Source organism: Sinocyclocheilus anshuiensis, unplaced genomic scaffold, assembly GCF_001515605.1.
Source record: "Sinocyclocheilus anshuiensis isolate Anshui unplaced genomic scaffold, SAMN03320099.WGS_v1.1 scaffold2170, whole genome shotgun sequence".
In the NCBI taxonomy this organism is placed as follows: Eukaryota; Metazoa; Chordata; class Actinopteri; order Cypriniformes; family Cyprinidae; genus Sinocyclocheilus; species Sinocyclocheilus anshuiensis.
This window is the reverse complement of record NW_015558572.1, coordinates 569,094-593,692: the sequence shown is the minus strand read 5'-3', so window position 1 is coordinate 593,692 and position 24,599 is coordinate 569,094. Positions and strand designations below refer to the sequence as shown.

The 24,599-nt window shown below is 35.5% G+C and overlaps 1 protein-coding gene across 2 annotated transcripts in view; it reads left to right on the top strand.

Moving 5' to 3' along the window:
• Positions 1 to 24,599, top strand: part of tsnare1 (T-SNARE Domain Containing 1) — a 139,884-nt gene that overhangs the window by 113,604 nt on the left and 1,681 nt on the right. For both annotated transcript variants that reach the window (XM_016475270.1, XM_016475269.1), the window contains exon 11: positions 6,554 to 6,663. In XM_016475270.1, the coding sequence (XP_016330756.1) occupies positions 6,554 to 6,649 (96 nt within the window). In that variant the 3' untranslated portion in view covers positions 6,650 to 6,663. The remainder of the gene's footprint in view (positions 1 to 6,553; positions 6,664 to 24,599) is intronic.

The following is a 24,599-nucleotide window of genomic DNA, read 5'->3' as shown; positions in this document are numbered from 1 at the left end:
TGAATTCTACACAGAATGCTATATTTTATAGCAATATGGATGAGATTGTGGCTGGCATACCCTGTCAAATGCGGCTTTACGGAGCTCAATGGCTCTGAACGGCTCTAGCCCAAGCTGTGATATAAAACGAACGCTATTGGCTATTTTAAAAAGGGGCGGGGCTGCTTGATATGTCCCGCCCTGTCTTCCTGTTTCAGTTAAAATGACGTCAACACAGAGTACCGCTGCGTGTTTCTAAGCATTTCAGGGCCTTTAAATGACCTTTTGAGGCAGTTTTCCCATCCAGCCACTAGGTGACCTGAATAGTAAAATAGCTCTGATAAAGCTCATAACAATTAAATGTATAGTTCACCCAAAAATGGATTTTTTAAAATAAATTAACATATATATTTACCAAGGATGCAATAAATTGGTCATAAGTGACAGTAAAGATTTATATTTCAAATAAATGCTGTTCTTTTGAACGTTCTATTCATCGAATTCTACTGAAAAGAAAGGTATCCTCAAGTTTCCTCAAAAATATTATCAGCACAACAGCTTTAAACATTGATAATAATAAGAAATGTTTCTTAAGCACCAAATCAGCATATTAGAATGATTTCTGAAGGATCATGTGACACTGAAGACTGGAGTGTTGGCTGCTGAAAATTCAGCTTTACCGCCAAAGATATAGATTACATTTTAACATACATTAAAATTAGAAAACTGTTATTCTGAATTGTAATATTATTTCACAATATTACTGTTTTTAATGTGTTTTTGTCAAATAAATGCAGCCTTGGTGAGCATGAGACTTTTTTCAAAAAAATAAAAATTACCAACCCCAAACTTTTGAACAGTAGTGTATCAGTATCATATACAGGGCTGGATTGGTAATCGGGCATACCGGGCATTTTCCTGGTGGGCCGACGCACTTAAGGGGCTGACAGAATGTTTTTGTTTTTTGTTTTTTCGAGGACCATCAACCAGGGACAGCGAGCAGCCAGTGGCCCATTGGTTTGTCTTGACTCCTGTCTCCTGTATTGTCTATTGCGCTATAGACGGAGCGATTAAGTATTTTTCTCCGCCTATATAAAGATCGCTTCACCCTTCTTCCTCGTCGGCTTTTCCCACGTTTTCACAGCAGATTTATCAAGAACAGGCTTGCTCTGCGGTGAGTGATGCTGGCCAAAGAGCCAGGCAGGAGGAGGAGAGGAGAGTAGTTGAATCTGTAAAGTGCTTGATAGGGACTCGCAGCGGAGGCAGGCATCTAACCTATCCTAATGTGTGTGCACGCCATGAGTGTAGAATACGTAAACAGAAACACTTTTTAATAAAATGTAATTTCTTCCCCCGCGATTTTTTGGCCGAATCAAGTCAAGTGTGTTCATAGAGGTTTCCATGGGCCAATGCGAATAAAGCTAGATTTAAATAAAAAAAGACACGATATTGTCGGACCTGACGTTTTATTCTTATCCAAAACCAGATGTGATATGAGTGTGATACATATACATACATCTATCTATCTCGAAGTGGTGGTGGGCCGCCTGGACCAAAAAATGCCAGGGCCGATTTTTTTTGTCCCAGTCCAGCCCTGATCATATACAATATAATTTTGCATACATTTCTGTACAATTGCACAAAATCTTTAAGAACAAAATCAAAGCTTCTAATTAAATTATCAGTGCATATTCATACAGTAGTTTAATCATTTATAGGACTACCCCGAAACCTTTTTCAATATCAAGGTGCCTTAGTTTTAGTGCTTCTACAGCAGCTCGACTAAATTGTGTACATGAAGAGAGAGAAAATTAATTTCCCTTTTCCTTTTCTCTCTTCTCGCCGGCACTTCACTCCATCAGCTTTCTTTTTATCCTTAAGTCATTTTCCCTTTGTCTTTCTCACTCTGTGAGCGCCTGCACTCTCCATCTCCACCCTGCTTCCCAACCGCAGCATCAGGAAAAAAATTCAAGCTCCGAAATACAGCAACAGTTGTATTGTCACCTAAAGCTTTATTGTTCCCTTTTTACCTGATTTATTTTCCTGTTTTCTCTAAATGACAGAGCAGGCCTGGGATAACACAGAGTTAAAATCAGCGCCTAGAGACTGAATTCTGAGTGATAGAGCGAACGAGAGAGAGAGAGAAAGTTTATAAGGCGCGGTTTTGGAGAAATGTAAGAAAGAAACGAGGGAATCTGTGGTGACCAGCTGCAAGAGAGGAGATAGCAGAGAGAGGCTTTTAATTCCCAATCCCTACAGAGCCTTTGAAAATTACCAATCTTCTTATCACAGACACAGGGCTGCTTATGCAAATTGTTGTGGAGTGGAACGTTTAAACGGAAAATTACTCGACAGCAGTTTTTTTATTTTTGCCTCCTTCTCTCCCTCCCTCCCCCCCTCCCCCCACATGCACACTTCCACATAGAAAGTCTGTTTCCAGTCTCAGATAAGAAGATAAATTGCTCTTTGTGCTTTGAAGCACGTCAGGATTTAAAGACTCCTGCCTAGCTGTGGTCTACGACTGCTGCTCTTTCTGGCTTTGTCAAAAAAAAAGCTATGGGAAGCAGGGAAGGTCATTTCAAAACAACATAGAATCTACGCTCCCAAAAGTCAGAGCCGCCTGCCGAGTCTGAAAAATATATATTGAAATCCACTCAGCAAGCAAATTCCATTCAATGTTGTTTATTATTCCCACACTTGTTGGTTGCGCTGGTTCTAAACTGGATCTTAATTTCTCAGCATGACAAAACAATAGATCCGCGGGGGTTTTGGTCTTGGACACTGAAAGTCCAAATGACACTTTCGGCAGTTTTCCAAAATTCTTTTGAAAAACAGAGCAGGGCTTCTTCCCATTGCGGTGCCTTATCAGAGGCGAAGAGCATCAGAGAGCCAGATGGGTTTTGTGAACGCTGTTCAGCCAGAACTCGAGCGCAGCGGAGAATGCGGCTCTCTCATGCTTGGCCAACAGCTCTTGACTCTAGGCCACAATTCAATTCTGTCTTTGAGAAATCATTTTCAAAGCATGTCTCTGTATTGGGGAGAGAGCCTATAGAGGTCAATTGATGGCAGCACCTTCATTTCGTATTGTGGTATTGCGTCGGTGGCGGGAACCTGTTTGGAAAATGATGGTGTAATTTTGTTATTTTATTCCATGCCGGTCCTTTAGTACCTAGAAGGGCCGTTCGTACTGCATAATGACTGTTGATTTATTGATTTTAACAGTGGCGGGCAACCGAAAAATAATTTATTCTATAGATTTGTGTGTGGGTGTGTGTGTGTGAACAAATCTGTTTGACTCACGAGTCTTGCTTTTGTTATTAGTCTATTAAGAGTATGCTGCTGGATGTTGTCTGAATGCATTTTCAGTTACTATCACCCTACGCAGTATTTTCGATATCTTGATAGTGGCTCATTGTTTTTGTTTATGTATATTCTTGCATAATTCACTCACCCACATGTTGTTTCAAACCTCTATGCCTTTCTTTCTGCTGTGGAACACAACATAGCAGAACATTGATGCTGATTTAAGTTGTACAATGAAAGTAAATGGTAACCAGGGGTTGTCAAGCTCCAAAAATCTTCTGAAGTCAGGCACGTGCAGGGGGTGGTGGGGGGTGCGATGGGTGTTTGAGCACCTGCCCCTTTCCCCTTGATGCCCAAAGTGCCCTTTTGTCAAGGCAATTTTTTTTTTGTAATTAAACACCATTTTGTGAAGGCCTGCCCAATCTAACTATTAGTAAAATGAATTAATTATAATTTAGTCGTAAATAAAATTATCCACATGATGATGACCTTTCACCTGACGATCTCATCAGGGACTATCCCTCACGTTCAGACACCTTTAATGTAGCGCACTACCAGGATGCCTTCATAACGTCCGCAGCTGCCGGTAAGTAGAGTTCTCAGCGGAGCGCTTGTATACTTATATTATTAAATTATTATTATTATACAAGAACTGCGTGAAGAGAGTGTGCACAGCTGTTGTTTATATTGCTGTTTGTAGCCTGTGGAAGTAAGGTTAGCTGCAGCAAGGGGCTATAATAATTTTGTTCAATATTTTCCTAATGACAATTTTATGATCGGTTTATAAAGGCTACTACGAGCACCTTTTCCCTATTTTTATCACAGAATAAGGCAGAAAATGTATAGTTTCTATAGGCTACTAAATGATATGTCAATCAGTACTGCATTATTCATAAAGTTTATTTATTACCTGGAGATAACTTGAAAAACAGACATAATCCGTATATTTTCGCAATCGTGTGTTTATTGTCTTCACGTTTTTTTCTGCTTTTCATTCAGCTCAGCTACAGCAATAGCCGGATGCTTTTGTCCATATTAGGCTTTCCTGCACGTCATAAGTCATTCCTTCTATGAGTCTGTTTTGGACTTTCTGCACGAGAGCGCCCTCCGGCTTCGAGTATGAATTAAACATACACTGCATGAGAATGTTGAGCGCTCCAGATATTCACTTCTCCTCATTTTGGATATGAATAAAACATCAGGTCATGCATAGACTATCGATACTGTCTCTTTTAATTTAAATCTAGAAACCTCTACGTGAACACACCTGCCCGAATAAAGTGCGGGGGACGAAATTACATTTCTTTAAAATTAAATATTAAAAATGCAGCTAACGTTCTACACACAGCAATATAAACAAAGGTGCCTGTTCTCTTTCGTTCTTGCTGTTTGATTGGGAAAAGTTTAATGGGCATCGAGGGGTCTTGTCTGTATGTTATCTGACTAAACAACTATTACTTTTAACTTTTTTTTTATACAGTATTTATTTTAAAAACGTAGAGTGCCTTAAAAATAATTATCACAACCCTGATAAAACAGGCTTATACTGATTTTCTCATCCTCCAATCCTGTTTTTATCATCATTATAATTAAAAAAATTCATAAATTCAGAACAGGATTATAATATAATTCTATTTTAAATAAGACAGAAATATTTTTTCTACAACAACAACAGTAGTGTTTACAACAGCAAAACCACCATACCCTGTAAACTCAATAATAATAATAGGCCTAATTTAATTCCGTTTCTATTTTCAGAGTGATTAAGAGGTGCAAAGAAATATTTATTTAACTTTTAAACTTAAAATGGTCTTTTCTGTTCTGTGTTTCTTTTTCAAAACACCGTCACGGCATTTGCTGCTATCAATACAGAAGCATCCGTTTCGATACATGTCTCAGCAAGGAGCACAGCCCTATTAAAAGCCGTGCTCCATATGCCCCTTTTATACTTTGAGCACCTGCCCCTCCAAAGGTCTCTGCACGGCCCTGTCTGAAGTTATATGATTTTTGTGAAGAAAAGCCAGAATGTTAAGCCATAATTGTCTCCAATGCATTTCACACAACAAATTTGAATGCAAGTAAGATGTAAGATTTTAAGTAAGATTTGAGTGCTACAATGAAAAGGGAGATTTTCAGACAATCTATGCATGGCTCTATGCAGGGCATGTTGTTGTATGGAATACTTTTAAGGCAGCGACTATTTGCACTACGTGTAAATAGCGATAGAGGCTATTTACGCTAAGTGAAAATAGCATATTTTCTTAGTGATAGATGCTATTTACACTAAGTGCAAATAGCGATGGATGCTATTTACACTAATTGCAAATAGCAGCATTTTTTACTTTACTTTTACTTTTAGTCATTTAGCAGACGCTTTTATCAGTTCGGACATCGCACAGTGATCATTCAATAAATATATACATATACATGTACATATATATAAATACATTCAATATATATAATTTAATTTCCATTTTGTATGTTGAAGTACTGAAATAACTCAAATTAAATAAAACAAAGTTAATAAAAACCTATATAGACATAATAAAAAACTAATAAAATGACAACATTACTACCACTGTAACTAAAACTAAAATAGATAACTAATACAAATCAAACTACATTAGTTTATCAGTAATCCTAAAAACTTTACTAAAAAATTTTTAGTGATATGCTATTTACACTAAGTGCATTCAAATTATTAAATGGATGCCACCTTATTGGGACAATAAAGCACTCCCTACACCTACCCTATCCGATACTTTATTTTCAACTTTTTGATTATTTCCTTCATTTTCATTGAAAATAAATGCTTTTCTGATGTGATTTGAATTTGAAAAGGGAGAAAAAAGTTTGCCAAAAGGCGGATTCGAACCCGGGTCGATCACGTCAAAATGAGTACGACACATGTTTTACCATCTGCGCCATGTAATGTTTTAATGTTGACTAGCCGAATCACACATTGATGGGTGGAGTTAGGGTAAATAGCCTCTGCCAACAAGGCGGGCTATTTGCACTTAGTGTAAATAGACACTCCGTACTTTTAAAGTTTTTTTTTTGTTTGTTTGTTTTTTTGTTTGAGCATGAAAGCCCCTGGTCAACATTCACATGGAATGGAAAAGAGCAGCATTAACATTCTGCCAAAAAAAAAGTCAAACTGGTTTAGAATGACATGAAAATGACATAAATTTCATTTTTGGGTAAACTATCGTTATCCTTAATCATACAGTAATATCTCTCAAACCTTTTTCTTCTTTATTCTGTATTCCAGAGGCAGCTGAGGAGGAGGAAATGTTATCTGCTAATCGCTGGAGTGCTGCTTCTTACTTTGCTTATCATCATTATTGCAGTCTCAGCCAGAAAATGAGATCGAGACCACAGGTGAGCTATGTCTGGTGTGCCCAGCCTGTAATATAAATAACAACATAAAAAAGAAAGTGAGAAAAGATACTCTAGGGACAACACAAATCAACAGAACAAAAATAAAACAAATATTAAAATATATTATTTTTAAGCAAATGTATAACATCTGTGAGCGATATAATTATATAATATTATTATTATGTATTATTGTTTTAATAATAAGTATATTTAATAAAATAATTATTAAATATTTTGTCCTTTTCTTGGATGAAGAGAACAGTATTTATTTGAAATAGAAATATTTTGTAACATGATAAATGTTTTTACTTTAACTTTTGTCCAATTTAATGTGTCCTCTTATTTTTAGTTGTCAAACGTTTGGAAATGATGGTTATGATTATGATAATGATGATTATGATTTTTAAATGTTTTTAATGAAGTCTCTTATTCTCACCAAATCTGCATTTATATGATCCATTTATTTTGAAGGATCATGTGAGACCGAAGACTGGAGTAATGATACTGAAAATTCAGCTTTGTATCACAGGAATAAATTATATTTTAAAATATATTACAATACAGTTATTTTAAATTGTAATACTGTTTTAAGAACATAAATGCAGAGCATAAGAGGCTTGTTTTAAAAACATTATTTTTTTTAAATTATTATGAACTTTTGACCAGTAGTGTAGATATATAAAACATTTAAATATATAATTTAATACAATATAGATTTGTTCAAATATTTGATTCAATTTATTTATTTATTGTTCATTGGCCTAATATACCAATTCAAACTTTGCCACCTCATTTCAGGTACTAATAACACAATAAAAAAATAAAAAATAACTATACCTTGTGGCATTTATCACCAAAATGCAGTGCAGAACATCCTAAACAATTAATTTTGACTGAAGCAGGTAATTTTGGACATTTGTTGTCATCACTGAATAGTAAAACACCCAGAGTCTCCAGCTGCCCCTTGTTTAAAACTTTTAGACACAATAATCTCTGAAAAAAAAAAAAAAAGGTGTCAAAACACTCTTGCTTACCTAATTGGTTCTTGACATTTGTATAGCCTGAACCGGCATATCAGGATGCTATTTTTTTTACCACGAAAAGCCAATCCGGTGAAAGCACTTCAGACTAATATTTCACCCATGGGCAGCCTCTCTGAGGGGAGTGGGATTTTATCAGTTAGATGGATTACCTCCTCATTCATTTCTGAAAGGCCAACTGACAATTACACTCTTATGTTATTCATTTATCCTCACAATCTACTTTTATTCGTTCATTGGTTTTTCTCATTCATCTACCTGTGAGGAGGAAGAGTGTTGGAAACTGGGTGAGGAGTGACTCCATTTCCATGAGATGAGAGTTTATCTATGTGTTGGATCTCTCGCGGCCTCCCTCGGGGAGACGAGGCTGAGTGACAGCCTGGACTCCCTCTCGTATCGATCCGTACCCTCTCTGTTCTCCCGCTTTTCCTCTGGCAACACGCACACACCTCCTTTTAAGCGGCGTGTGTGAAACTGAAAGTAGATAGCATCTTTAATTAAGTAGCTTTTTAACTCACATTTGTGAAACAGAGTGAAACAGGGAGCATAAGTTGTTTGAACTTTGGTGCCAAGATCTCATCTTTTACCAAGCGCTTCAGCAAATAAGAACAGTTGAGAGATTTTGTCACTAAAAAAAATCACTCAACTCGAGCACGCTCTGCCATATGCACTGCTCACAAATGGAGAACTCTTAAGTACTAATTGATTTAGAGATTTCAATATTCCATCACTTCTGTTGTTTTGACCTACAACGATCTCATTTATGCTGTTATTATGTCTTTTAGAATTTAAAAACTAGATTTTCACTTTTTTTCAGTAAAAAACTGTAATGGATGCTTTTCTGTGCAAAAGTTGCTGCCATGTTATGCGGTTGCCGTGGTGTTGTGTTTTTTTAGGATATTGCAGTGCGGTTGCTAGAATGTTCTGAGTGGTTGCTAGGTGGTTGTTGTCATTTCTGTATAACTTGGGTCCCCTTTTTTTTTTTCTTATACGTATAGTTCACCCAAAAATCTTATGCTGTTCCAAACCTTTATAAAGGCCGTTCACGCAATTGTTATTTTAGCATCACTGAGATATTATATAGTTTTATTATATTTGTATTATAGTTTATATTTTTTATTAATATTTTGAAACAGTTTTTTGTTTTTTCATTTTAATTGTAGTTTTAGTTCTTTTGTTTTATTATAAAATATTGAAAAATAAAGTCCACACCAAAATTATAATGATAACGACATAGAGGAACCATACTGTTGCACTTTCAGAACATTTTTTAAAGCTGATAAACGATATAAACATTGACAATCAGAATCCATCTGACTTTCAAGAGCCTGAACATTGGGAGCGGCAGATGACACAACTACAGTTAATCTAATAAACAGAACATTGTCGTGCATTGGTGTAGACGCTTATCATTTTTTTCATTCTTGGTGTGAACAGGCCTTAACTATCTTCTTGCAGAAAGCAAAAATATATATATTTTAAATAATACTGGGGCCCAAACAACATTGGATTGTACTGACTTTCATTGTATGGACAAAAACAATATATATATATTACTACAATTCAAAATATCTTCTTTTGTGTTCCATGAAAGAGATGCATACAGATTTGGAAAGACTTGAGAGTCAAAAAATGAAATAATTTTTATTCGGGGGTGAACTATCCCTTTAAGTATAATTACATTAATAGTGGAGCTGTTTAGTTAATTCATCCCTCCAACTAATATTTTTTTGCTCACCTCTCAATTCCTGATTAAGCATGTGTTTTGTTTCTCAGGTTGACTCTAAGTCCTGGATAACTGCTTTAAGAGACCCATGTAGCAACGTGTACCAAATCATGTTTGCAGACCCTCTGGTTTTTAGAGAAAGGAGTGGTGAAAGGGAGGGTTTCAGTGCCATAACAGACTATAAGCTCAGGAGAGCTTGCCAGCGTGTGTGCTAGGGACCGGCTCCAAAAGCTGCATAGATTTATAGAGAATTAACAGCTCTGAATCTATGTACACATGGGCCATTCGGTTCTGGTGAGACTTGTTTTTATTGCATTCCTTGCACAGTTTGTGATTATTTCTATCTACGTCTCTTTATAACCCCAAGCTGTTCGCAGCCTTAGTGAACTTTTTTTCTGTAAAATTAGAAATTATCCCTGGGTGACAAACACTATAAAAGTTACACCTTACATCAATTTCAGGTGGATGCTCAGGTAAGCAGACACCACTAAATACAGGTGTAAGCAGGTCCAAAACATTTTGTGATTCGATCACTCAAACCACTTTTGAAGTGTAGTGTAAATGACAATCAGTGTGTGTGATCTGGACAACAAGGACCTACACTTCTGTCAATCATCCACTGAGTTCCAGAGATTTATTTATTGAAATGTTTCTGTTTTTTTTTTTTTTTAATTGAAATTTCCCTCTTTTTATCTGTTTGTTTATCTATTTATTTAATTTCCACTGTGATTTGTTTATCTACTGGACCTTTTCTCTTATTTTTCTATTTTATCATGGCTATTTTATTTATTAATTGTACATATTTGACTGTGTTTAATTTATTATTATTATTTTTTTTTTTTTTTTACTGTGATCTATTTTTTTTTATTTTATTTTCTAGTGGTGTATTTATTTATTTATTTAGTGCTTTGGTTTTTGATATTTTAATTTTCAAATGGTTTAGTTAAATGATTAATTTATTACTAATTATTAATCAATTATTAATATTATTTAAATATTATTTATTTTAATTGATGAAACTGCTCATCAAAGGTTCAAAGGGAGATGTATTTGATGATAAATGTTTATGTCCGGTGTAAGCAGAAATTTATGATCTGATGAACTTATGATCTGATCACCAGACCAGGTGTACACACGGCCTTAGATGTTTAGAAAAAGTGACAAACTTGGGTGGTTAATAGTGAGATCCTTCACAAAAGCAAAAGTGCAAAGGATTAAAAAGGAGCAAAGTATTATTGGAAATGTGCTGGACTGATGTGGTTGGAAACAGACAGGGTGGCAGAGGGAAGAGCATAGTGCATAATATATCAGTTTAATGATTCAGCAATGACATGGAGCCGCTTTGCCTCTCAAATCAATAGCCCTGCACTTTATGGTGCTCTAAATAACACAATAACTGCTCCTCGACACTTATTCCTGCGAGTTGTGTTGCCAGTGCTGCCTTCACATCTTGTTTACAGACTCATTTGGGTGAAAGAGATCCTTCAATATGCATGTCAACAGCATGAGCTAACTACAGTTGATCCTTCTGCTCTGAGCTGGTGAAATTGAGAGCAATCTGAGAGCGGCCCCAACTCACTGAGTCACCAATTGCATAAAATGAACCCTTAACAGCATGACACCAGACTATTAAAGCATTTTAATGTTGTGACCGTTATGCATTATCATATAGTATGAGCATTTAAATGCCAGTCTGTTAGCAGGTTTAATAACAAGGAACGTGAGAATCTTCAAACATTTTCAGACCCCAGTGATGTCTGGACCCCTGAAGTAGATCACCTCTTATCTCATGTCAGCAAATGTCTAGATAGAATGTGATTTTTGACGTGTGAAATTTTTCATTTTATTTAGTGAACTGTCACTTTACTTGTGCTGGTGGGTGAGTGAATAGAAATATAATGTTTTTGATGTTTTTCAAATGTTTCACATTTTCCTGAAAATTACTTTTCATTTTTTGCTTACATTCTGATTACAAAATTACCTAAGCTATAAAATAAAATATTATAGAGCTGTTGAGTCATGATGTCAACTAAGGCTAAGGATGGTTAAAAAGTTTTGTTGTTGTTTTTATTATTGTTATTTTTTATTTATTTATTTTGCTTTTACTCAGCAAGAATTCATTCAACTGATCAAAAGTGACAAAGACTTTTACATTGTTACATACAATTTACGTTTCAGATAAATTATGTTCTTTTGAAAATTCTATCAAAGAAAAAATGCCATGGTTTCTACAATAAAATATTAAAGGGGTCCGCCCAAACATACACACTACACACTGACTAAAATTAAAAAAGTGAAAAAGCATAATAGGACCCCTTTAAGCAGTACAACTGTTTTCAGCTTTGCTAATAATAGGAAATGTTACATGAGCATCAAATTAGAATGATTTCTGAAGGACATGCGTAATGACTGCTGAAATTTCAGCTTTACCATCACAGGAATAAATTACGTTACAAAATTATATTAAAACATAATATTTTATCATTTTATTTTAAATGTCAATAATATTTCACAATATTACTGTTTTTACTGTATTTTTGATCAAATAAATGCAGCCTTGGTGAGCATACGAGACTTCAAAAACATTTAAAAATCTTGCCGACCCCAAACTTTTGAATGATTTAGCAACTTACATTAAAAAGAAAAAAAAAATGCTGAAATCTCAGAATTCATGCTTGAAGTGTTCACGGTGTATAATTTACGTTTAAGTAATGATATGGACCTTATTTAACTGATAAACCACTATTTAAAAAACCCGTAGCCTGAAATTGCTCATTTTTTCCCCGGGTTTTATAGGACTACAATCTGAACAGCTCTATTAAGTCAATTTCTGAAGCTGTTTTCCTCTTGGAATCTTGGTCTTTATAGGTACATTTGGCAGAGCAAAATATAACAAAAATCTGACTAGACTAGAAATGAAACAGGAGATCAATCCTGTTCTGTTGCTTACAATTTTATTGCTGGTATATTTTGCCATAGATTAAATGTCAGAACAATATCGGAATTAGATATTTGCCTTCCTCAAATTGGCTTCTTTGTATTTATATGAATAACATCATTCTGCACATTGTATGATCAGCTTAAGTTTTTTATGATGATTTATGGGTCACCATACTTGGCCACACGTCACATCACTTTCATTTTTCAGCACATCAAAAAACAGTGTTTTGTGACTATGATTGTGTAAGTTTGAAAAAAAAAAAGAAACATGTAAATATACATTCTGCCATGCAACTGTGACTTGTCTTTTTAAGACTGTACACTTAGAGACAATTTTCTTTTTTTAAGATAAAAATGTTGACCCGTACTGTTGTGTAAAGACCAAAATCATATCTGAATTTTATTGTAAATCTTTTGTGACACACTTGAAAATCACTCAGCACTGCCTAAAAAGGAACCGGAATTGAATAATAAATGGATACTTTGGCCTCAAAGACCTCCATTTGTACACAACAGGGCATCTCACCAGCTCCTCACTGACTTGTTTACAGCCCTTGTGTTTTGAAGGAAAAGTATAGCCAGATCTGCTGAAGGGAATTTAAAATCTGTGAGGAAATTACTTATTGGAAATTCATTGCTGCCATAGAAACAGAACAGTTTAGTTTATGATGCAGATTAACTGCAGCCTCTGACAAATAAGCACCAAATATATGCACAGTGTAAACCAAGAATTCAAATGTTATAAAAAAATATATTTTTTCAAGAGATTTTTATGATAAGACAGTTTTTATAGTATAAAAAGGACTCCCAGTTCTATTACCAAGGCCCTGCCATTCATTTCTGTATACGTTTGTGATTTTTGAATGTTCATGCACATGCACAGCCCACATAAAACCCACAGTCTGTGTCCAACTTCATGTGGGCTGCTCTTTTTGAACATGGTAGAAGAGTGCAAAGCCAGCACACTTCCTTGGTTCTCCCCAGCATAGAACTGCACGGCTGGGCCAAGTCTCAGTTTGACCCTTATCATGTCTGAGACTGACCGCTGAGCGACGGATTAGTGGGCCGGCCTGCACCTGTGTGGGCGTACACCATACCCTCCACTGAAGCTGCAGTCAAACCGTGCAGCCAGACACCGTCACGGAAAGAAGGGACATAACAGACCCAGCCGCCCACCACAAGCATGCTGGGAAGGGCAGGGGAGGAGGGCAGAATTTACCTCTGCTTATGCTTAGAAGCCTTTAATGTCTCTCTTCCATCACTGCTGCTCCTGGCTTAGCGTGTTGCCTTTGGAAATGTTGACTGGTTCAGAGGAAGAAGGTATGGGAGGTGATAGTGGAGCTTTTTGAGATGGTTTAAGGGTCATTTAGCTCATTGTTTATTATTTGATGTTGCCACAGCTTTTTAAATTACTCTGATTATTATTTTATGCTAAATGACACATCAAGCCTATATTATTTTAGTATGTATTAATATTTTAAATACTATTTAAAATATTAATAAATATTTTTATTTTCATTTTATATTTTCAGTTTTAATTTTAGTTTTAGAATTTTAATGTATTTTCACCATTTTTATTATTTTTTTATATTTAATTTAGCATTTATTTAATTTAGCTTTATTTTTTTATTTTTGTATTCTTTAATTTTTATTTCCATTTTAATTGAGGTACTTTTAATAGTTCTCCAGTTGCAAAAGCAACATTTCTAATTTTCATTTACGTTTCATTAAATGTTGTTTAATTTTTAAGTTCAAATTTAAGATCAAGTTTTTCTTCTAATATTATTTAAATTATCTTTATTATTATTTCAGCTTTACTATAATTCATGAAAGCTTAATTTATTAATTTTACCGTTTTATAGTTTATAGTAAAAACACTACATTGAGCAGGGTATTCGTTCATTCCTTTTTATTTATTTATTTAAATTTATTTACATCAAAAATTGCCTCACACGGCTCCGGGGGGTGAACAAAGGTCCCCTGTAGTGAATCGATGCGTTTTTGTAAGAAAAATATCCATATTCAAAACGTAATAATCACTTTAATCTAGCTTGCGCCAAAAGTTGTGTACGGAAGCAGTTCCAGGCAGATGACATATGAGGTCGGCGTTGTGCATGCGCCGGTGAGTCTCGTGAAAACCAACGTTAGTTTACAGGAGCAAATGAAGCAAAGTTTCCTTACTTTGGCAAAGGAAAACCATGCAGTCTCCTCTTGGCTTATATTGAAATCCTCCGACATTTTTACTTTACAAATTCTCATGTTGTACATCTATAATTTGTGACTGTTGTTTTGTTTTGATCTCTCCCCTGCGCTTCTGCGTTCGTCACTTCTGAGTTAAATGCCAACGTCCTACGTCATCCTCCCGGAGCTGCTTTCGTGTACAACAGTGAGAGCAAGCTAGATTAAATTGATTATTATGTTTTAAATATGGATTTTTTTCTTACAAAAACGCATCGATTCGCTACAGGAGGCCTTTGTTCACCCCCCGGAGCCTTTTTATTATGGATGGATGCGCTTTATTTCACTTCTTTTGGACTGATTAACTTTATACAGCTTATACAGCTTGGAAGATCAAAGTCAATGTTTAATATAACTCCGACTGGATTCGTCTGAAAGAAGAAAGTCATATACACCTAGGATGCCTTGAGGGTGAGTAATTCATGGGCTAATTTTTATTTTTGGGTGAACTAACCCTTTAATTTACCCTTCATGTTTAAACAAGTTTGCTCTTAAAGTAAAAGTTCACCCAAAAATTAAAATTTGCTGAAAATTACTCGCCGTCAGGCCATCCAAAATGTTTATTCTTTAGAACAGATTTGGAGACATTTAGAATTACATCACTTGCTCACCAATGGATCCTCTACAGTGAATGGGTGCTGTCAGAATGAGTGTTTAAACAGCTGATAAAAAACATCACAATAAAAAATATTTTGAATTATATTTTATTTTTAGATTTTCAGTTTTGATTTTAAATGTAGTTTATTTTTTAGTAAATTTCATATGCTTTTGTCATTTTATTATTATTATTATTATTATTATTAAGTTAAATTGTTTTTATTTTTACTTTTAGTTCGGTTCAGTTCACTTAAGCTAGTTGCCAAGACAACATTTCTAATTTTCATTTAATTTAAATTTCTGATCTACTATTTATATTTTATTTTATTTCAGCTTTATTTGAAAAAAAAAATAAATAAAATTGTTTCAGTAGTTTTAGTTCCGGTTCTGTTTCTGTTTCTGTTTAGTCCTTTCTGTTTCTGAGAATGTTTAGCAGATCTGTCGGCCAATCACAAACACCATTTCAGTGGAAAACAGCTATCAGTGTGTAGCTAATTCAGCCCTAATGTTCCCTCTGGTTTCACTTCTTCGGTGTCTTTATCTAAACATGTTGCTCTGAGCTACTTGTTGGTAATGTTATCTGTTTTTTCTCTGTGATTCCTTTTTCTCTATTCCTAATCATATATTTACTTTCCATGTCTCCAGGAGAGTCTGACTTTCTTTTTTTAAATATTATTGGTAAAGTGTTCCAGCACAAGTCATATACACACATTTTGAGCTTTTAGGATCAACTGGGGCATCCAAGCTTATGTGCGGCTTGTCGTTCTCTCTGAACTGCTAGCAGGGCTGAAGTTGAATTTCAAGCACCTTTTTTTCGCTGATAAATATTAAAGAATTAATGCTCAGGAAACATTTTTATATTTAGCTGCTAAAGCTGATTTAGCCTCAGTGAAACAGAGCAGACAGGTTCCTGCAGAAAGAGGCTTATTCAAATGAAAAAGCTAAGTTGACAACACTGAGCTGGTATTCACTGATGAGACATTGCAAAGATGAAAAGAAAGAAATCCGACAGAGGCACAGAGGGAGTGAGAGCATATTTAAGGGTGCCTAGAGTACTAAACATCAGAACTTCAAGCACTGACCATCTGATTTAACATAAAAGCCCTATGCATGTTGCTCTGTCATCATTTCATAAGCACAGTTCATTAATACATTTAATATTAGTTTAATATAGCACATTAAAAATGTGTTATAATGGACTACACTATACTGTTACTACTGTCATGCCAGTAAATAATGCTATTATTTAATTTAAATTATTAATATGAAATCACAATGCTGATTTAAATATTTTAACCCAGTTTTATTATTGCAGGTTTTGTTACTTGTAAATTAAAATAAATAAATAAATAACTTAGAACATTTGACAAATAATTACAAAGCAATGGCAAGTAACACACTGAATTAAACATTGCATTTAATTTATGTATTTTAATCATATTTTCTTGTGAAACATGCTTCAGTAATCTTTGCAGCATATGAGTAGTCAACGTTGCTCTGATTAGAATTGCACCCAATTTTATTTTATTTATTTATTTATTTTTATATATCTAAAGCAACCTATAGTGCACCTGCTGAAGGAATAGTTTCCATCAGAACAGCCTGAGGTTAAATTTTTCAAGGGCAGAATGGCAATAACTCAGCGACTCGATTAGCCTGCAGCCAGTTTCAACAAACTCCTTAGGTTAAGAAAACCCTTAGTGATGATTTCAAAATAGGGTTTTCTCAGTTTAAGGGCTTCATTGCGACCAGCCCATGATCTTTAACCGCCCCACAACCACCAGCACATTAGTGAAGGTCATTTTCTACTTGCTAGTCAGTAGCAGCTGTCAGAAATGAAAGGCAGCTTGGAGTTAGCACAGTGCGCTGGTCCTTGTATATTTAATCCATGTCCATGAACAAGTGTGATAATAAGCCTTCTATATGGACTAAAATCCTCTTAGGCAAAGCTTTGTGGGTAAACTTGCCTGATGCAAATTCTAAACCCCATTAGCTTTGAGGAACTAGTTGGCTGCATTGAGATTAATGGCAGGGCGACTACTTGATTTAATAGGGTTATTTCACTGCTTCCGGCCAAGAATAAACAACAAACTTAATGCAAGACATTACTCACTTTCTCCACTGACTGATAGAAATTTCTGAGTTCACTTGTGATGAGGTTTGTTGATGCTCCGTTGTCAAATTTTTTGCTGTACGTTCCACTTTTTGTTGCATTTGTGTGTTTTTTTTTAAATAAGCCAGAGCTGAGTTAAATATGACAGTGATTTTCTAGAAAAAAAGCAATTTGATAGAGCCTGTTATTTAAAGTGCATTTAAAATGTTTTATATCGATTTCTCTGTCATGAGTGGAAAAAGGAGTAAGAAAAGAGAAAGAAAAGGTTTAACAAAATATGTTTCCTACCAGCAAAAAATGCTCTTTTCTCTGTAATGAAGTGATTTTGTGAAATTAGGGGATATGGATTTGCAGCTGCTATTAAGGATAAATGCTGAGTGAGAAATGTTATGTGCAATTTTCCATTACAGGGTGAAAAATGAAAATCCTTATTTATCTATTTTTTAGTGCTGTCAGCTCGCTCTGAACTTTACTCATGGGGATTACCGACAAACTCTCCGGGTGAGAGACCGGCGCTGAAGCTCCCATGTGAGAAACAGATGTGCGGCGGAGGTATTATAAGTTTTCAGAGTCCCAAACCTAAATGTTAGTAGCTTATAGAAGGAAACAGAGAGATAGAGAGGACACCTCTCTGAAACGGAGGATGACAGAAATCACACTTGTCTTCTTTTTTTTTTTTTTTGGATATGCTTCTACAGGCGTCACAATGAGACAGCCCCCTCCCAGCATCAGCTGCTAGCTAGTGTCTCCAGGAAGAGCTGAGATTACCTAAAGCTGATTGGTCAACTTAATGTGCTATAGACGCCACCATTAAAAAGACTGAGGACTTAAAATTGTCATTATAGTCGAAAGATCAATGCAAAGTCAAATCCATGGGGACCACAGGGAAAGATTAGAAAAAAAAGATGTTTACAGTCAGTCCCTGTAACATGCAAATATTTAGATATGTATGTAACATGCACAATAACATAAATTACATTGCACCATGAAATATATTGTTAGAAGGAAAGCACAAAACAGAATATATGTACACTGCCAGAGGGGGGGAAACAGTTTGGAATCCCATTAATTATTCTTTAAATAAAATACGTTTTGTGTTGTTTCTGATATGAAAATCTTTTACTTTTTACATCTTTTCCAAGTCTACATTTCCACTTCAACATTGAACAAATTAATAAATGAATAAATAAATACAATTCTCTGATGGTATCAATCTGTCAAATAATGATGTTGATGATGTCAAGTCCATTGTCAAAAGGCAAACTAAAGGTAGGGTGGTGAGTCATCTTGCCCCATCTACAACAACTAGCAAATGGGGTCAGACGGATGCTTTTGGAGTGCAGGGGCCCATCTGTCCACATTGATTTGCCCCGAATAGCACCTAACTACTAAATCTTAGAACTTTTGGATTGGGAAAAATACAGCTGAAAACCCTTTTTATCCTGGTCTGGAGTTAAATCTGTCATATGAAGCTTTTGACGTTCCCAACAGCATCTGTTGCTTGCTTAAATCCATGTTAGAGCTGTGGACTTGCAGTTGCGCATATGTTCTGATACATTAAACTGTCATGCTCACACAGATAGTGCATTTGAGAATGGCATGCAACATTTCCTGGTATCCTTCCCCATCTTCTTTCCATTTATCCCATGCCCTCTTTCTACTGCTCTCGTATATTGTAACTTTTCCTTGCTTGTTGAAAACTTTACCTTTACCTCTCTGTTACAAAATTAGTTTTAACTAACTTTTAGGTTTTGAAAAAAGTAAATAAATAAATATTTATATATCTTGTATTTCTATACAAACAAACATAAGCTTTTATAGTTGTAGGGTTTGTTTGTTTGTTTTAGATAATGAGAAAAAAGACATTGTCCAATGATGTGTCCAGACATATGACTGGTAGTTTAAATAAATAAGGAAATGGTAGCAGAGTAGCATGCAACAGGGGAAATTTACTTCTTCTTCTTTTTTTCCCCTTCCCATCAAGGATGCATTAAATTTATTAAAAGTGAAAGTAAAGACTTGCATTGTTACAAAACATTTCTATTTCATATAAATGCTGTTCGTTTGAACGTTCTATTTGTCAAAGAATCCTGGAAAACAATGTATCACAGTTTCCACAAAAATATTAAGCAGCACAGCTGTTTTCTTGTTGATGATGTCAAGTCCATTGTCAAAAGGCAAACTAAAGGTAGGGTGGTGAGTCATCTTGCCCCATCTACAACAACTAGCATGACTCACACTTTGTGTGTGTGCTTTTATAGGAATGGGGGGGGGGTCTTTTTTCAACAGGGCAAGTGGGCAGTTTGACAGGAAGATGTTTGAATGGCTCTCAGATAGCTTTTCTATTCACTGTTGGAGATGTAAAAGCTTATGCACTTATTGAGTAGACTCCATTCTGGTGTGTCCAAAGACGTTTTTACCATTTATTCAGGCAGCTGGACTAGAATGTGAAGTTTCAAACAGCTCTCTGCCTTCAACTCATACAGAGCACTCACTCTGCGTCTGTGGAGGTGCGGAGGTACCATTTAATTCCCTCTCTGACAATCAATACTTTGGCTGTGAAGAGTGCTTGGCTTCGATTGATATGAGCTATTGGGAGAAGGCATCAGGATGTGGACTGGAAATGGGGCAAGACGGATGCTTTTGGAGTGCAGGGGCCCATCTGTCCACATTGATTTGCCCCGAATAGCACCTAACTACTAAATCTTAGAACTTTTGGATTGGGAAAAATACAGCTGAAAACCCTTTTTATCCTGGTCTGGAGTTAAATCTGTCATATGAAGCTTTTGACGTTCCCAACAGCATCTGTTGCTTGCTTAAATCCATGTTAGAGCTGTGGACTTGCAGTTGCGCATATGTTCTGATACATTAAACTGTCATGCTCACACAGATAGTGCATTTGAGAATGGCATGCAACATTTCCTGGTATCCTTCCCCATCTTCTTTCCATTTATCCCATGCCCTCTTTCTACTGCTCTCGTATATTGTAACTTTTCCTTGCTTGTTGAAAACTTTACCTTTACCTCTCTGTTACAAAATTAGTTTTAACTAACTTTTAGGTTTTGAAAAAAGTAAATAAATAAATATTTATATATCTTGTATTTCTATACAAACAAACATAAGCTTTTATAGTTGTAGGGTTTGTTTGTTTGTTTTAGATAATGAGAAAAAAGACATTGTCCAATGATGTGTCCAGACATATGACTGGTAGTTTAAATAAATAAGGAAATGGTAGCAGAGTAGCATGCAACAGGGGAAATTTACTTCTTCTTCTTTTTTTCCCCTTCCCATCAAGGATGCATTAAATTTATTAAAAGTGAAAGTAAAGACTTGCATTGTTACAAAACATTTCTATTTCATATAAATGCTGTTCGTTTGAACGTTCTATTTGTCAAAGAATCCTGGAAAACAATGTATCACAGTTTCCACAAAAATATTAAGCAGCACAGCTGTTTTCTACATTGATAAGAATGTGTTATCATAAGCAAAGACTTAACTAAGCAAGAAATTTATTGAGTAACATTTAAGTGCACACATTCAAAACAACCACATCAGCAAATATTAAGCCAAATTTATCACTTCTTAATCACTTTTGAGATTTCATAACCTCATAACTGAGTATTTATATAATAATTCCTGTGATATTCTGAATTTAGTGCAGTACTGCCTACATCATGGAGCTAAAATGTTAGTGCAGGCATATTTCACAAATTTAAAATCTTAATTGTCATTGAAATCAGTGGGTGCCAATTTTAAAAATCCTTTGCCAGAAATATATTCTCTTCCAATTATAGACTACAAATGCAGTTATTCTGCATCTCTCTTTGGCAATCTAACAGCGGTAATGGTGGGGTATTTTGTAGTTTGAATATAAGAGAGATTAAAGTTTTTTTTATCATCGGAACAGATTTGAAGAAAATTAGCATTACATTACATCCTCTGCAGTGAATGGGTGCCATCAGAATGAGTCCAAACAGCTGATAAAAACATCACTGTAATCGACACGACTCCAGTCCATCAATTAACATTTGTTGAACATCCATGAAGTGTGAAACTGCATGTTCATCAAGATGTTTTTAACTTCAAAGCTTTGCTTCCAGCTAAATTCCAAGTCCTCTATCCATAATATTGCTTTCTCAAGTGAAAAAGACATCTCGTCTTAATCAGGAGAGAAATATGCACAGATCAAGCACTGTTTACGAGGGAAGACAGTCCAAAACAGTTCTAAACAAATAAGGTGGTGGATTTTGACGTGAGAGGACAACAGGTGATGGACTTTTTCACTGGTGGAACTGTTATTATGGATTATGGACTCGTATTTTGGCCAGAGGCAACAGTTTAAAGTTAAAATGCCTTAATGATAGGTTTGTTTTCTTTTAAATATGCAGATTTTTGATGACATTAATTGATGGAGTGGAGTCATGGGGATTACTTGTGGATTATTGTGATTTTTTTATCAGCTGTTTGGACTCTCATTCTGACGGCACCCATTCACTGCAGAGGATCCATTGGTGAACAAGTGATATAATGCTAAATTTCTCCAAATATGTTCAAATGAAGAAACAAACTCATCTACATCTTGGATGGCCTGAGAGTGAGTGAATTTTCAGCAGTTTTAAATTTTTGGTTGAACTATATCTCATATTTATTTCAAAATATATTTAAAGATTATTTAAGTACATACACAACATTTATAATGTATTACATTTTCACTCAAATTACTTCAGATTCAGTCTTTACTCATTGCACGCAATGACCTTGTGAATTAGGACAGTTTTGCAGTACATAGCAACAGACGGGCCCTTTTACCCCGGGAGCTTTGGCCCTGTTGCACCCTTGTCTTCAGCTATTGCTCTGGTTTGCCAGTTTATGTGCTTATGTCGAGGAGATTCCTCATCGTCTCATAAGCCTGCGAGTTGTTTTGGAGGCTCTCTAGCTCCCCTCTCATGTCATTTCCACTCAGAGCATGATGCTGGTATAATGGCTATAGTGGCACAGTTGGCATGCAGGAAGAGTGAGACTTGTGAGCTCGGTGGCTGGGGGAGATCCTCCCCGCGGTGGCTGTGAAGCAGCCTTTGATGTGGGCGTAGCCAGCAGAGCGAGCTTCTTGGCCAGAGAGACAGCCTGGGTGGAGGTTGCCCTCTGATCTCTGTCACTTCAAAGCAGGTGTTCCTTCTTTCACAGTTCCCCATCCTTTCATCCTTTTACTCCTTTTACCATTCCCCTCACTTACTGCCTGCTCTCTCTCATCGTCTCAGCCAAGATTCCCACACAGTGGCGACAATGACTTCAGAACTGATGGACGTTTCTGAGACCTTTTTGTCAGACATTCACATAATGCTCATCTGTCATTTCTCTCTCTGCCTCTCCCACTCATTATTTTTTCCAGATTCTCTCTCTCTCTCTCTCTCACTCACACACACACACACACACACACTTAAACCTCCTCCTCTTCTTTTTGTCAGAATCATCATTTGACATTTATTTTGTTGTTGTTCTTGATATTACGGGAATTCATAGGAGACGTTTAGTCACATGTATCTGCATGTTTTTGAAACAATATTGCAAATCACAGTGTGGCAATAACAATTATGAAAACACAAACATTTATGTGACATTAAAATAGTGTGAATTGTAAAGGGAATTAGACTGACTAGAAAAATATGTCATGGTGAAATACATATATCTCACAAATGTCACCTTAAAATGAACTTGCAGGTATAGTTCACCCAAAACAGATCTGTTATAAAAATCTGAAAGACATATTTTTATGCATATAATAGAAACAGACAAAAAGCACACTGAAATTCCCATTTCATATTTGTGCATGCAAGAACTTATTCACTGCCATTTAAAGTTTTGGGGTCAGGAAGAATTTTAATTTAATTTAATTTAATTTAATTTAATTTCATTTCATTTCATTTCATTTCATTTCATTTCATTTCATTTAATTTCATTTAATTTCATTTAATTTAATTTAATTTAATTAGCAATGATGTATTAAATAAATCATAAAAAAACGTGTACGTTATAAAAGAAAATGAAATCAGTTTCCACAAAAATATTAAGCAGCACAACATGATAATAATAAATAAATGTTACTTGATCTTGTTGTGTCACTGAAGACTGGAGTAATGGCTGCTAAAAATTCAGCTTTTCCACCATTGGAATTAATTACATTTTAAAATAAATTTAAATATAAAATAGATATTTTAAATTGTAATAACATTTCACAATATTACCGGTTTTACTGTACTTTTGCAGCAATAATGCAGCCTTGGTGAGCATAAAAGGCTTTTCAAATGAATTGTGTTATTTATTTATTTTTGCTTTCATTCAAGTGCAGACGTGTTCTATAGAATTTCTGTCTGTAATTCACATTTTTGTTGCATCCCACTTATAGTAAATACTGTATGCCTACTGTATGCCTCTTTTTTCCCTTTTATTGGCCTTGTTTTGTTAATCTCCTCTTGAGACGATCCTTATACATTTGCCATTGTTCTGTCGTTATCTGCATTTTATTTGTGTGTGCGTGGACGAAAAGCCACTCCACATGGGTGGGGAGGTTAAAGCAGGTAAAGAAGCACATCAAAAGGCTGCAGTGTCCTTCACTCTTATTTTATTGGACTGTTCTGAGTCCTCCATGTGTCAGCGCTGGCCTCAGATCAGCCCTGCAGACCCAGACGGGCAGAGACAGGTCATTTGAGATCAAACTTACTGTTCAGACTCTGCTGACGTGAACAGGAATCCTTAGGCACAGTGGGTGAAATGAGTCTGAGGGAAAAGAAAGACGGAGAGGAAGGTGGGTGACATGGAACACTTTAAAAGATGCGGGGTGTAAATCCAGGTAATTGTGCAGACAGTGGGAAGTGCTTAGAGACATTTTCAAGTAGAGCGACTGGCTGGTCTTGTACCAAGTTACATAAAAGCTGATTCATTCATTTTGGTCAGTTGCGTACAGAAACGTTCACATTCTATTGCACAGATGGACTGCAATTGCTGATGATAACAAGTCACATATTTAAGGAATATCACACAAGCAAGAGTGCCTGTTGTATTAAATATCAGCTGGAGCATTTATTTTCTAAAGTAAATAAAAAATATGTTTATGTTTCGTATCCCATTTACATTTTTTTTTAAAGCATTAAACTCCATTTATGCTTTACACAATTTCCCAAACGATTAAGAAATGTTTTTTTATATATATATACATTTGTATACACACACACACACACACACACACACACACACACACACATATATATATATATATATATATATA